At 36.4% G+C, this 15,802-nt stretch overlaps 1 protein-coding gene across 1 annotated transcript; it reads right to left on the bottom strand.

Annotated features, from left to right (window-relative positions):
• Nucleotides 1-1,177: 1,177 nt before the first annotated feature.
• Nucleotides 1,178-15,308, bottom strand: klf3 (Kruppel like factor 3 (basic)). Its single transcript, XM_084106711.1, has 7 exons — nucleotides 14,983-15,308; nucleotides 7,805-7,856; nucleotides 6,553-6,936; nucleotides 5,533-5,692; nucleotides 5,237-5,381; nucleotides 3,852-4,000; nucleotides 1,178-3,455 (listed from the first exon to the last, which is right to left on the bottom strand). Exons 2-7 carry the CDS (start codon nucleotides 7,835-7,837, stop codon nucleotides 3,274-3,276), a joined length of 1,053 nt encoding a protein of 350 aa, XP_083962837.1. The 5' UTR covers nucleotides 7,838-7,856; nucleotides 14,983-15,308; the 3' UTR covers nucleotides 1,178-3,273.
• Between the last annotated feature and the right edge of the window lie 494 nt (nucleotides 15,309-15,802).

Raw genomic sequence — 15,802 nt, 5'->3', positions numbered from 1 at the left:
ACTGAATCATTAGAAAATTAGAGAAACACATTTTCCTATCACTAAGAAAATACGTAAGTCACTGTAAATCTGTTTATAATTATAAAAATTAATGAGTAAATTCCTGTTCTACCTTAAACTTTTGTGACTTGTCATATGACTCATATTTTTCGTTCTGGCTCGTTGGTCTAGGGGTATGATTCTCGCTTAGGGTGCGAGAGGTCCCGGGTTCAAATCCCGGACGAGCCCTCTCTTTTGACAAATGCAACAGGTAGGAAATTATAAACCACAGGTTACACTATAGTTTCTATACAAAAATACTGTATGCATGCAGTTTAGTGATTCCTCCAATGCTGCATTTCTTCTGAAATCATGTTCAAAACATCAATATTTGATTAAATAGTTTATTTGCAGCATTTTTTTTTTGCAGCAGCAGTTTTCCCTGTCACTTTTTATCAATTTAATGCATTCTTGATGAATAAAAGTGTTAATTTCTCTCTCTTTTTTAATCGTACCACACGTTTGAATGGTATCATGGTTTCCACAAAAATATGAAGCAGCAGCACAACTGTTTTCAACATAGATAATAATAATAAATGTTTCTTGAGCGCCAAATCAGCATATTAGAATGATTTCTGAAGGATCATGTGACACTGAAGACTGGAGTAATATAAATATAATCAGGAGTAAATCAATTAAATTTGACAATATATTTACATGGCTATTTTAAATTGTAATATATTTCACAATATTACTGTTTTTTCTGCATTTTTTATTGAATAAAAGCAGCATTGGTGAGCAGAAGAGACTTATTTCAAAAACATTAAACAATTGTAATGTTTCACTGTATATTTTCTGCCTTGTTCGGTGATGTTTTTTGTTGTTGTTGTTGTTTTTACATTGTATAAAATACATGAGGACTTAATGCACAAGTGTTTGTAGTTCAAAAACCAATCATAAAATTGTCATAAAATATAGGGGGAAAATATTATAGTTAATAGTGGTTATTGTTTAGTAGTGTATTTGATATCTTACCAAATCAAAATCAAGAGTTGGGATAAAAAATGTTAAAAAATCTGTCAATTAGACAAAGGTCAGATAAACGCTAGTATTAGACCTGACATTTCTGACCCCCTCACTTCTGAAATGATGGCTACGCCCCTGAAATCAAACACAATGACAACACATTTATACAAAATATTCACCATAAAAAGTTTATTGAATGATACATATTTAAATCTACATAATACAAAAAAAAAGTGTCTGAACAATTTGTATTTAAATTCACAGTTTGATATAATGACACAGCATAATATTCCCCTTGAACTGTGAAAAATAAAAGTAAATTAAAAAAGACAGAAGATTCACATCTTTATAAAAATGTATAATATTTGTTTTGGATTAAAAATACATCATAATCATGCTTTCTATAAATTGCCCATTCAGTCATATCATTGCTTTAAAAATATACACTATATATATATATATTAATATTTCCATTATCCTATCTGATTAGTTCATTTCTGAGAAGTGTATATTAATTTTATATTACAGTTTATATTAGACCGAGAAACAAACGCTTCGTCCTTTTTCTCTGAAATTCTTTTTTTCGTCTCATTAAGGACTTTTTCCTTTCTTATGTAAGTGCCCCCTTGTTCTTTTCCTCCTTCGAAATGTCAAAAATGTCCTTCAGTTGATAAAAGAAATCAGAAAACTGGTCCTTTACAAACTGTTAAACTACTATAAGAAAGAGAAAAACAAGGAGATGTAGCCCAAAGCTTCAAACTATTCATAACCCCCCGTTTATAGATATTTGCCATTTCAAATCTATTTTTAAAGTGCACTGTTTCTGTTTACACATTGCCCTTTACAAACATTTGTTCACGTAAAAATGATTCGCAAAACCTACAAACAGAAAAACAAGAGTAGGCTACACTCATCCCTGCATGTATCCATGACTGTCTCACACGTTAAACATATCTCTCACAAACAAATTTTTAGCAGTAAGACAATCTCACCCATAACCTAGATGAACTCAATCTAATAACATAATGCCCTTTATTGAATGGTTCACATTTATCAAACTTCTCCACCTAAACACCCCTCAGTGAAATAAAGATTTTACCCTTTTGAGCCTCAGACACTGGATTTGATAAAACACAAGACGAAACAAAATATTTAGGATTATATGAAAATTCATGATTACAGAAATTATTCAAATATGAATAACGGTGAGATTAAGCAAACAGAAGCATTCTATAAGTCCTTGCAACTAATATGTATGTGTTGGAGGATCAAGCGAGCCTATTCGCGTTTAAGTCACTATTTTGACCTCTCAAACATAATTACCTGTATTTTTAGAATGAATTTGGGGTAGAATCATTACTATAATTTCATTACTAAATCTCAAATTGTGCATGTTGCACACAGTACATAGTACTTACGGTAATAAACTACAGTATTAATTCATGATTACAATGAATAAAACATGTCACTGTTTTACTAGGTTAGGCCTTGTAATAGGTCAGGTGCTCGGAAGCTACTTTTGGGACCAAAAACGATTTCTTTGTCAAAACTTAACTCTTAAGAGTCAAAGTATAATGACTGACAGACCCAATCAAACAGTCAATCAGCTTTGGTCCTTTTCATGGAAACATGAAACACACATACTGAATACATATACAGGATCTGCGTATACACATTCATTTACCAAGTAATATTTAAAAAAAAAAAAAAAAAAAATTCACATTGTGCAGGTTTGACCCGAGTTGCAAACTAAACCAACATTATAAGTGAGACGGTGTGAAACAGTTGTGTGTGTGACTGGCTACTGACATACTGCATGTGCATTTGCTTGTTTGTGTAGTGCTGTAACTGGCACAATGGGCCCTCTGACCTGCAGAGGGCAAAACAAAACGAGAAAGAGACGTGTATAGAGAGATAAGGGAGAGAGAGAGTGCTTGGTATCAAGAAAAAGACTTAAAGGTGCCTACTGCTTTGAATTTAAATGCCATTCGATTTTGTATAGATAAGGGTCATATCCACAGCACTATCAGCATTTCTCCATATCCATAGTAACGCTGAACCTGGACAATAATTATTTTCCTGTAGTAAGAGCTAGCGTGGTATAATCCATCAGTTCCACTCTTTCTGCCTATACACATCGTTTCCTGGACAGGGAGTAGACGGGTATACACAAAACGGCCCTTAACATCACGAAGATGAAACTCCTGTTGAGCAACGGCTTAAAAGAAGGTGCGAGTTGTGCTCCGTTCACGTGTTGCAGTACTGAGCTCACACCAGCAGGTGACGCTTCTTGTGCAGAGCGAGGTGATCGGAGCGAGAGAAGGTGCGATCACAGTCAGGGCACTGGAACGGCTTTACTCCCGTGTGCTTCCGAAAGTGACGGGTCAGCTCATCAGAGCGGGCGAACTTCCACGTACAGCCTTCCCACATGCACTTATAGGGCTTCTCTCCTAAACGGCCACACAAAGAGATGGGAAAGAACGTTTAGAAGAGCATTCATTCATCCGAGAGTAAATTTGTATTTTTATCTGTATATGGGTCAATACAAATCTCTAAAATTATATAATAAAAAAAATTTATGATTAAAAAATAGGTGTGTAAGTCTTTGCAACTGTTTTGGTTTGATGCATTTATGAAAAATATTGATTCCATTTTCTACAAAAAGATTTTAAAAAGTTAAAAGTTTTAACCATTAAGTCTTAATAAGTATTTTTTGCACCTTGAATAGATGAGTGTAAACAAGTGTAATAAATAACATATTTTTTTAATTCAAACATTAGATGGATGGATGGATGGATGGATGGATGGATGGATGGATAGATGGATAGATGTGCATATATATTTACCTGTATGTGTACGTCTATGAGCTTTCAGGTGGGAGCTTTTGGTATAAACTTTATTGCAGCCGTTGAAGTCACAGCGATGAATTCGACGCTTCTTCGATGGATCTGGAGATTCTACCTTTCGACGTACAATCACAGAGTGTGTGTTTACCCTGTTAAAGACAAAAAAGAAGAATGTTTTTATGAATGGTCTTTGTTTGGAGTGCAGCTCTTTCTTTAACCACCAGGGGTCAGAGTCATAACATTCAGTCGACCTCAAAGCATTGAGTATTGTATGTATTGATGACCTTTGCTCTACATTGGATTTTGTTTAATTACAGTATATGATTTTTGGTGCTGTTATGTGCTTCCTTCGTGATTTTTATTAGTAGTGCATGGCTTGCTGAACCAAGACTCATTGCTACTGCTCACACACTTAGGCCTTAACCACATGGCACTTAACCACATAACTGGTTCTGAACCATTTGTGCTTCAGACATGTTGTGCAACTTGTTAAGGAAAGGCTGTGACTGGACTTTCTGACTGGAAGACAATAAACTATTTGACATTTTTCCGTGCATTTTCTTAACAGAAATACCTCTTACTGTAAGTTCTGCCTAAATACGCCCTGTAATTAAATACATCCTGCTTCTCTCTCGTCTCTCCATACACCTTACCCTCCCCGTCGGGTTAAGCTACATCGTCTACAGTACACCACTTATTCTCCCACTTACTGACATTTGTTCCTAAAAGTAGTTTGTTTTTTGGCTCCGTACCCATTATAAAATTATCACTCCACCTTACTCCTCCCTTCCTCTCTCCATCAAGTGCTCTCTCCACCCTTCCTCGTAAACATTGCTCCATTTTCATTTCACCACTTATTTTTCTTTCAGTCGCACAGTATGTGTCCATAACTGATGATAACACCACACCCATTAGAAGACATCACACATACACATCCACCGTAAAAGTGCACTTATACACACAAAATAATAATGAAAAAAGAAAAACTGTCAACACAACTCGAAAGCACACGTTGTACACGTTCACGTACAGATACGTTCCCACCCCATGTGGGTTTGAAGAGTACTTGGAGACGCACTGTCTGAAGTGCATGCTTGGGGGATTTTATCAGACCCACAGCAAGAAATATGAGATATAGAAACACACATACTTTCAGGATTGAAAGAGAATTGTAGGCCAAACCCACTATAAATGAGATCCCATTTTTTAAAAGGTCATGCAGTTTATTCCTGTATTTCAATGCAGAGAAGGAATGTTTATACTTCTACTGTAAAGATAGATAGATAGATAGATAGATAGATAGATAGATAGATAGATAGATAGATAGATAGATAGATAGATAGATAGATAGATAGATAGATAGTGTTTGAGGACTCAGCACTCACTCATTATAACTTGGTGGGGCAGTAATGACGGATGAGGTTATTTCCTGGCTGCTGGGATCCTGAGCGTGTTCAGAGTGGGGCTCAGATTTGATTGGCTTGAGGAGCTCATGGTTGTTTGGGGGATTCTCTGACTTCATTACATGGACTGAAGACAAGACACGAGAGAAATCAATCAAACACACAACAAATATGTAAGGCTATATTAATACAACTGTCACCCATTAAAACTCATGATTGTTTGCTTAAGAATCACATGTGATTATGCCTGTGTGTGATACTGTATGTCATCCCCTTACACTGTTTGTGGTGAGCAGGATCCTCAGGTGTGATGGGTGAAATCATGATGGAGGGAGGCAGGCGTAGGGAGGAGGGGTAGAGCACAGATAAGGACTGCAGCATTGGAATTACTGGAATGATGCCAGGACTCGATACAATGGGTGTCAAGACCTGCGTCAACTGTAAACCAGAAAACCCAGACGGATAAATATTTGACATCAGATATGTCTGTTAGCCTCTAAGTTTTAGACAAGAAGCCACAAAGACTATTTCATAGTTGATGATATGCCATCATTAATTGTTAATACATGGGTCAGTGCATTACAGGGGTCCTCTCTATGATATACAATAAAGTTCAAAAGTTTTTTTGGTTTTTTTAGCAAGGATGCATTAAACTGTTCAAAACCTGAAAAAAAAATATCAAGCAGCAAATAAATATTAAGCAGCACAACTGTTTTCAACATTTAAATTAATAAGAAATATTTCTTAAGCACCAAATCACCATATTAAAATGATTTCTGAAGGATCATGTGACACTGATGATGCTGAAAATTCAGCTTTGCCATCAGGAATGAATTACATTTTAAAATATATTAAAATAGAAAACCATTATTAATTAATTGTTCAGCCTTGGTGAGAATAAGAGACAAAAACATTAAAAAAATTCATTTTAATTGTAATGACCCCAATTTTTTTATTTATATGCATGTTTTTCTACATAGTCACAACACTAAACCTTTATTTGGTGGATAATAGGCAGTGAAGCAGTTTTGTTAAGATATTAAATAATAATAATAACATCTATTTTAAATCAGAAATTAAGAACATGCTTAGAAGATGTGTATTCAAGTAAATGTATGTATGAATTGCATATCATGTGAACTAGCTAATAAAATTTGACATTTATAGACTGTTTTCATGTATGGTAATACCATGTTTCTTTTACACATGTTGTATTATCATGTAAATACCATGGCATGTGAATACGGTTTTCATTCAGCACCATGGCACCAACGGTAAAGCATCACCCCTATTCTTACCGCAGGCATGGAAAGGGCCAGTGGTGGGGACAGCTGCCTTGTCTGAGATGACCCGCAAGTGCTTCCTGTTCCAGAGCCGGAGCTGAAGAGAGGATGTGAGACTGGACTGGCGCGCTCATAAAAGGATGGAGGAGTGGCTCTAGGTGATGACGATGCCAGAGATGAGGAAGGCGACGAAACGGAGGATCTTTTGCTGACGGTTAAGTCGACAGGTTCGTTCTGGGAGTAATGGACATCCTGGGACTGAGGGTGCGTGTGAGGGGGGCTCCCGTAGGTGTAGTGCTGATAGCTGGGGAAGAAAGGATGGTACAGCTGGGCTGCGGAATTGACCACGGATGATACGACTCCAAATGCCTCAGATGGGGGTTTAATCTGGTATAATGACTGCGAGAGAAAGAGAGACTTTCAACACGCTGTGAACTTGCTAGCATATTTACACATTCACATGTACATAATTACACAAGCACTCATAAAAAGCAGCTGTGCTGAGCAGCAGTTGAGTCTGGGGACTATAAACTGACAAAAAAGACTACTTTGAATGACTGAGTATGAGCCAAATTCAACTTCCCACCCCATATAAACTCCTAACCTAATAAGAAAGGAATGCATGTCCATCTGCAGTTAGAGAAAAAGAGAGAAAATGAGAAAGCAAGCAAATACGAGATGAGTTTTAGAGATACATTTTGAATAATATCTTAAAATAATATACTCATGCAATTCAACAATATCCTTTTAAGTCTCTATAAATGAGTCTCGTGCTATTACCCAGAATTCAAAGATTGCGTGGGGATTCTGCACTTGAACAAACACTCCGATGTCCCAAGACCAGGGTGTTCAGATGGCTATGTGCCAGGCAGCCCATTGTGCGTTAGTTGGTAAGGCAGGTTTGTTATTGGAAACGGAAAGAGACGCATTGTTTTCTTTAAAATCACGTAAACCGGATGCAAAGAACTAGACAAGCATCAGGAAGTGAAGAAACGTTTCAGATCAGTAAAAAAAAAAACTTATTTTGGCTAATACACTAAAAAAAATGGTTTCTATAGAAACAAGTGTCACTCAGAAATAAGTAAATTTTACACTTTGAATTAAACGTGAAATTTTGGAGTCATTTTCAAGTAGTTTCCTTGTCAAACATCCTCCAGTATTTTCCTTTTTAACACTGTAGTAGAAGAGACCTCTACAAAACTTCGATACCAACCGTTTCTTTACAGCTAATTTATTTACGGATATTTACCCTAACAACTGTACTCACCATGTCTGTATTTATTGAGTCACACATGAGCATGGCTGCTGCCACTGGAATTCTGGGAAATACAGAAAACAAACAGTAGTATATCAGTTAGTGGCAAAAAAATCCAGCATCAGAGACGTGTCGTGAGCCATCAGGAAGTCATTCTTCATTCCAAGCACACGGAAGCAGAGAAGCATGAGAGAAGTGCTGAAACACTAATCACTTAAAGTACAGGGGAAGTTCAAATGCCCAGGGCAATGAACACTGTTTGTGTGTGGTTGTACATAAGATTGCAACACTGTTAGAAAGCTTTTTCCACCTGACCCACTTACCCTAGTATGGTCTTGGGGAACAGAGAGGCCACATCATAGAAATGCTACTAAATGCTACAATTTCATCCTTAGATAATGATTCATTCCCTGATCTTACCACATCTTAGGGTGTTTCTTCAACTTCAGGGTCTTTTTTCCCCTTTGTGTTACGTAAGGTTTGCGTTAAAACTGTCTTGGAAGCTTTGTTTTTTATTATATCTTTAGGTATTTTATTGAGATACTAATGTATCAGACCCAGATTTTCAGTCTTGAAATATGATCATTCATCATAAAGACATTAATAATAAACTTTAGCCTAAATATACACTACTGTTCAAAAGTTTGGGGTCAGAAAGATATTAATGTTTTTGGAAGAAATCTCTTACGCTCAACAGTGCTGCTTTTATTTGATCAAAAATACAGTAAAAACAGTAATATGGGGAAATATTATTACAAATTAAAATGTTTTTTATTTTAATATATTTTAAAATGTAATTTATACCTGTGATGGCAAAGCTGAATTTTCAGCAGACATTACATAGTGTCACATGATCCTTCAGACATTTATTTGCATTTATTTAAAATAGAAATCTTTTAGGACATTATAAATGTCTTTACTGTCACTTTTAATAGACACTTTCACTCTCTCTCAAAAAAAGGAAAAATCTTACTGACCCCGAACATTTGAAAGGTATAGTGTATATGAATAAATTAATTAATTAAAAAAATCACATAAATGAAATATAAATTAATTAATTGTAAACTACGATAACTTGATCAAAATGTTTAATATTAGTATTACTATAATTTGTGAAAATATATCAATTTTACAAATGAATCAGATAAAATAAAAAAAATTACACTCTCGGTTCATCATTTCCACCACAATCTGCAGTTAAGTGTATTCAAAGCATGGTTGAAATTAAATATGAGGCATGAAAAAAGATAAAGACATCTCTTCAATTAATCTTAGCAAGACAAAAGAGTCTATTTTGACTACTTTATTCCAAATATGTTCAAATGTCATTTCCACCACAGAATGCTATTAAATAAGATAGGCCTACATGTTTTGAGATGTAATGAAAAAGATTAAAAAAAATGTGATGCCTGATTTGATGTTGTAAGCTGAAATTAAATGAACTAGTGAGAGTGTGAAAAGTGTATTTTAAGAAAGTTCCTTTTGAAAGGTCAAAAGTGCCCATAGTAGAAGAGAAATAAAGCTAACAAGTCTACAATGCACAAAGGAAAGAGATGAAAGGTCTACAGCAGCACCAGCACATCAGACATCTTACATATGAGCATGAGTTCTTGTGAACACAAAAGAGACAAATATATTTAGCTGAACTTTCTGTGCGTTTTGTCTGAGCGCACAAAGACCAACACAAAAATGCAGGTGCTAAAGTCTACAGGTAGGTACTGGCTACCATTTCTATTTCCAAAAGTTAAAGTAAAATGACCCAGGACTTGTTTTCATTGGAATTCAGTGGAGTGCGTGGACCCAGTAAGGCAGAAACGGGATGTGGGACACTTCATCAGTGAGCCGTGAGACTGACTTAATGATATGTGAGTGCTTTTACAGTCCAAAGTCTGAGAGAGAGAGAGAGAGAGAGAGAGAGAGAGAGAGAGAGAGAGAGAGAGAGAGAGAGAGAGAGAGAGAGAGAGAGGAAAAAAGAGAGAGAGGGGTGAATGTAAAGTCTCTTTTTACAATCATTAACCCAGGGTGGTGCTGGTAACACACATGCGCATGCACGCACACACACGCAGAACAATTCGGACAAGGTCAACTGAGTTCAGATAAACTCCCAGCAAATTCAGTCTTTCTGAGATTTCAGACACACGTATACCTGTAAACAAGAGACAGTGGCGCTCACACACGCACACAGGCTTGGGAAGCACTCCCAATGGCCCCAGGGTCAGGTGTGGGCTAAGAAAACAACATACTTGAACACACACAGATACAGACATACTCATCCAAACCTCAAATCAACAGTATATAGCTAAATAGATGCCAAAACAAAAGACAAGACACAAAAGATGAGTTAAACTTAAACGCTATTCAAAACATCAGTTTGAATACTTTACTAAGAGGACGATTTTGTAACTAGACACTGTTGTGTTTTAAATGAATAGATCAGCCAATAATGAAAGTTCTGCCATTATTGATTCACTCTCATGTTAAGCCTGTATGGCTTTCTTTCTTCCATTAGACACAGTAGAACAATGTACTGTTCTTTTCCATACCATGAAAGTGAATGGGGACAGATGCTACCAAGCTGCAAAAATGACAAAAAAGCATTACAGTCCTCTCATATTTCATTCGTATACTGTATGTGACCCTATAGGACGTCACATATATACCCGTGACCCTACACAGGACAAACGGTTTGAAAAATGGGGTTTTGCCAAAATAATTGGTTGAACTAACCTCACATTTATAAAACTGCATGAGCTGAACCATCTTTAGGAATTTGATGTTAGTCAAGCTCCTGTAAGAAAGAACTGTTTGAAAGTTTGGGTCCAGTAAGATTTGTTAAAGTCTCGTATGCTCATCAAAGGTGCATTTATTTGACCAAAACCATAAAAACAGTAAAATTCTGAAAATATTATTACGATTTTCCATATTAATTTATTTTCAAATGTAATTTATTCCTGTGATGGGAAAGCTGAAATTTAGCAGCCATTACTCCAGTCTTCAGTGTCACATGATCCTGAAGAAATCATTCTAATACGCTGATTTGCTGCTCAAGAAACATTTCTTATTATTATCAATGTTGAAAACAGTTGTGCTGCTTAATATTTTTTGTGGAAACCGTGAGACATTATTTTTTCAGCATTATTTGATGAAAAGAACATTCAAAAACAACAGCATTTATTGGAAATAATATCACTTTTGATCGACTGCATTTCATTCAATGCAATGAAAAAAAAAGTATTCATTTCCTTTAAAAAAAGCATCTTATTGAACCCAAACTTTTAAACGATATTGTACACTTATCAAAGCACTGCTTTTCTTTTCAACTTGTCTGCAGAAGCGTCAAAGCCTGCTAAGCTCATTCTTAGGAAATCTTAGTCAAACAAACAGTCCTTTTCCAAATAAGAGAAACAGTTTTTATATCGCCATCGTTGTTGAACGGGGACAGTTTTTATGTATGGGTTTTTCTATGGATTTTGTTGTGTTTTTCTCAAAGGGGTGAAGAAGTTCTTTATAAGACAAAGATAAAGTGAGGTAGAGAGAGAGCTGTCACAATCACAATGTCCTCCAGGCTTGGCAGAGTTTAAGCGAACCCGTTACACTGCTAACAACAATACACACACATAAACTCACGCAACCGGCAATTAAACTTAACAGACTCATAAAATGCAGAGGTTGGTACACGCTCCAATAGATGCAATTAATACGGTGTGCCAACTTGCGCAAGACTTCATAACACATCAAATACCAATAATTAGAATTCTCTACAACCCATTAAATTAAGTTGTTTAAATACTTAATTTTACTATAATTATGGTTTTTGTAAGTTTATAACTCAATCTGTTTCTACCCTCTGCTCTGTCATATCACATTATCACTTTAACTTCACATTTCCAGTCTCTTTAGAGTTTAGCGTGACTATTAATTCTTTTTCTTGACCTCAGGCGGTGTGAATGAGTAGTTCAGACTGTTCGACTCTCTCTGTCAAATCTACCATGTGTGATACTTTATAAATCACACACGCTCTTCACTCAACATTACAGAGTCAGACCAGTGAGAAGTAGGCAAATCCATTAAGGCACACACACACTCAAAACCACAAAACGGCAGTGTTACGCTCTAATGCAGTTTCCTAGTGGTGAGGAACGGTCCAGCTTGCTGACATGGAGAAAATACGAAAACCAAAATTACAAAGTGCAGAATCTAATAGCAAGCCCATGTAAAACCCAAAACCGAACTAAACAGCACTGGTTCAATGCACACAACCCGTCAATAACCACCGCTCTCAGATAACAGATAGCTTTTTCTGCCAGGTGTCTGAGAAATGCTTGCCCAGCTAACAAGGAATGTTCTCAGAACTTTTGGACGTTCTGGCAAGGTTCTCTCAAAGTTATGAACAAACTTTCCTCCAGTAACGTTAACAGAACGCTCTTTCAAAGTTATCTGGTCTTTAAAGGGGCTATATGTAAGATGCATTAATAGCTTTTTTTATTGCCAGTGAACAGCTTGTAATGAAACTTAAAAAGCGAGACCTTCCCCAACTTCCTAGGTTGTCTATTAAACTGATTTTTATGTGAAGGACTCGGGACGCTTTTGCCGGGAAAATCAAAACGATGTGATGTTCACACGAGCTCCCGAGAGCCTCTCTTCCAGTGTTGCCAAGTTCGCTTGCCAAGTGCCAACACTTGCCAACTAACTCTTGTAAGTTTTCCCGCATAACTTGGCTACTTTTAAATTGTTTTTTTTCTGCGGGTTAAAGGTTGGCGCTTCAGTCTCTTGTAAGTTGCAGTTCACTTAACGGCCAACGGTGTCGCTAATAACAAGGGTTTCTGAAAAACTGGAATTTAAAGAACATTCAAAAATAATGTTTTTATAACTTAATGGAAATGTGAGCAAAACATTCTTAGAACATTTTTGTAAGCTAGATGAGATCTGAGATTGAAAGAGATACCAATGTGGAAAACTTTATAGGGCAGGCTTCTATCTGACTAAAAGATTAGATCAGATTAGACAGAAATTTAGACCGAAGACCAAATTTAGCAAGAAGGCCACAGTGTGTCTGTTATTGTTTCCATAGTGAGATTAACACATAGAGGAGCTCTGCTACATGGGGGCCATATTTTCCTTTCTTGCCTTTTCTCAAACTAAAGAAAAAGAAAAAGAGAAAGAGAGAGAGACAGAGAGGAGAGAGAGAGAGAGAGAGAGAGAGAGAGAGAGAGAGAGAGAGAGAGAGAGAGAGAGAGAGAGAGCATTTTAACAATGGAATGCGGCTCTGAAAACGATCCTCTTTTGTAGTGGATTGTTTGTGTGTGCATTGCGATAACATCAGAGTATTGATCTAAGGAAAGAGTCGTGTAAGTGGGTGGAGGTTCCAGTCGTGTGCGTGTTAGTGTGTGTGTGTGTGTTCACTCCCCCTAGGCAGCCTCCACTCAAATGCTGAAAACAGGAAAAGAGGCTCCATATGCCAGATGGAATGTCTGACGCAAACCTCAGCCTTGAAACAAAGCTCAGAGTACAGCTGACCATGGGACTTGGACTATGAGTTTTATTGTATTTGATTTTTACACCTAAAATGTTATGTCAACCATGCACATCAGTGCACCTAATCTTCATACAGTCCAAATTGTGGATGCAGGCTGGCCTATTATGAATAGCTGAACATACACACACACTCTAAATATAGCCCAAGCCAATCAAAACCCAAATTAATTACTGCATAAGCCAGAATGGGGCTTGAAGCCATGGAATAATATTTTTGACTTTAATAAAGTTGGATGGTACCACATTAAGACCTGTGAATGTATATTCAACAAAAATCTTGCCAAATGAATTGAGAGCATATTCAAAAATCTATATATAGGTATAATAAAACATATGAATCAAGGTGTCATGACATGTACATAAACTGAAGACCTGACAAGTATTAATGCAATACTGTTATTGTTAATATTTAAACGTATTATAAGGAGTCGCAGAGAAATTCTCTTCACTTCCTAACACAGAAATGTGACAAAATAAATGTTTAGTTAAAAAATGCAACTGAGCCAAAGTCGCACATCAACATGATCCTGCACACAAGTTGCTATGGCTGTACAGTGCATTTAATTTGCCTGAATATTACATTTGCATACCACTCTGGCACTGATCATAAATGGACTGAGTGACTGTAAATTGTGTTAATATTAATTTTGCTGATACAAGATTAAAGTCCATCCAAGAACACAGTCTCAGTACAACTACATCAGTGACAGTAGGTACAGCTTGGTCTGAGCAATCAAACAATAAGTGCCAAAAGAGCAATATTATATCTCACAATAATCAAAACAAACACATGAGATGCCTACATGTCAATGACTTGGCCCTCAATATTTTGAAGTTGTTCAAAAAATGCAGTTCATACAATAAAAAAAATGTAAATTACTTCTTTGCCTGACAAATTCTCAATTGAAGTAATTTTGACTTTGTGATATTGTTAAAGTAAAAATGTTTAGGTGGTGTATTGTAACTGTCCGAAGATTGTAAAAAGAAAAGTATAGCCTGCTGTAAAATAGAAAGGACCCCTTTCTTGATCATTAAATGTTTAAAAATATCACATATTTGAACGTTTTACGAATATGTTGTCGGGTCAAATGGAGTAGCCCCACTTCTTACTATTAAAGACTTAATGTCAGAATGTTTATAAAACGTTTATTGAATAATGATAAAGTTGTGTACACGCGTTTTTTCAAGGGAAAAAAACTATTTCAGAGTAATTAAATTATTATATAATTATTATTATTTTGACAATTTGTGTGTGTGCGTGTGTGTAGAAAATTGTCTAAAAAATTCTCCATCCAAACATGAAAACAAAGATGACATTTCCGAGAGATTGGCACATATGTAAAACAAAGATTTCTCGTTTCCATCATCTCGGACATCCTTATTTCACACTGACCCATTTGTCAGAACTATTGTAGAAAAGTCCACTTTCTATAAAAGGACAGACGACATGTAGGTCTGTTTTACTTATACACACGTGTTAGTAGCTAGGCTATTTTGTTTTAATTTATTAAATATTAATTTATTTAAAAAATAAGAGTTTAAGATGGTCTGAAATGTTAGTTTACAACAGCAGGAGCAGGAGAATGGTTTGCTTTTACTTATTTGAAGACAGTCAATGTTATTTAATAAAGATATAGTAACATAGCCTTACTTACATGTCAGTAAATATTCCTCAAGTTAAAAGTGCGCCGTTATGAAAGACCACAGACGACAGACGACCCGAATCACGATAGCATGAAACACATCCAAATGACACACTTGCATTAAGGCAGAGGCCGAAAACTTTCCAGAGTGTTACGAAACAACTTCTCCAAGCGTTTAAAGTGTCCTGAGTGAATTTAGCGTCTATCACATGATTAAGGCCGGGCGGGAGGGCGCTCGCGGGAGGTGAGGGTGGGGCGCGCTCACGGGCGCGCTCTTGGCTTCAGATACGCTCAGCACGGAGACAGGAGGGGCAGAAGAGAAAGGGCTGGGTGTGTGTGTGTGTGTGTGTGTGCGCGCGCCTGCCTCTCCCTCTCCGCCCTTTCCTTCCTTCTATGTTTGTCTCTCTCTATCTCTCCTCTTTCCCTTCCTGACAAGACACGCCTCACAGAGTTTCAAAGATCTAACGAGCATGGATAAAGGTTGCCTGGTTCTGCAACAATGAAAGAATACAAATGACTTACATAATTTACTACTTATACACTCTTTATTGTTAAATGTTTGATCATGTTAATAAAAGGTGCATAAAGAATGCAGGGGGCCAAGTTCGAGTTCATCACTCACTCACTCACTCACTCACTCACACACACACATGCATTTTCATGTTTTATGGGGACTTTCAATAGACAAAATGATTTTTACACTGTACAAACTGTATATTCTATCCCCTACACTAACTCTACACCTAAACCTACCCATCACAGAAAACTTTCTGCATTTTTACATTTTCAAAAAAACATAATTTAGTTAATTATAAGCTGTTTTCCTCATTTG

This window comes from Abramis brama (assembly GCF_963993115.1).
Source record: "Abramis brama genome assembly, chromosome: 2".
NCBI classification, from domain to species: domain Eukaryota; kingdom Metazoa; phylum Chordata; class Actinopteri; order Cypriniformes; family Leuciscidae; genus Abramis; species Abramis brama.
The sequence above is the reverse complement of the archived record's forward strand: the minus strand, read 5'-3'. Positions and strand labels throughout refer to the sequence as shown.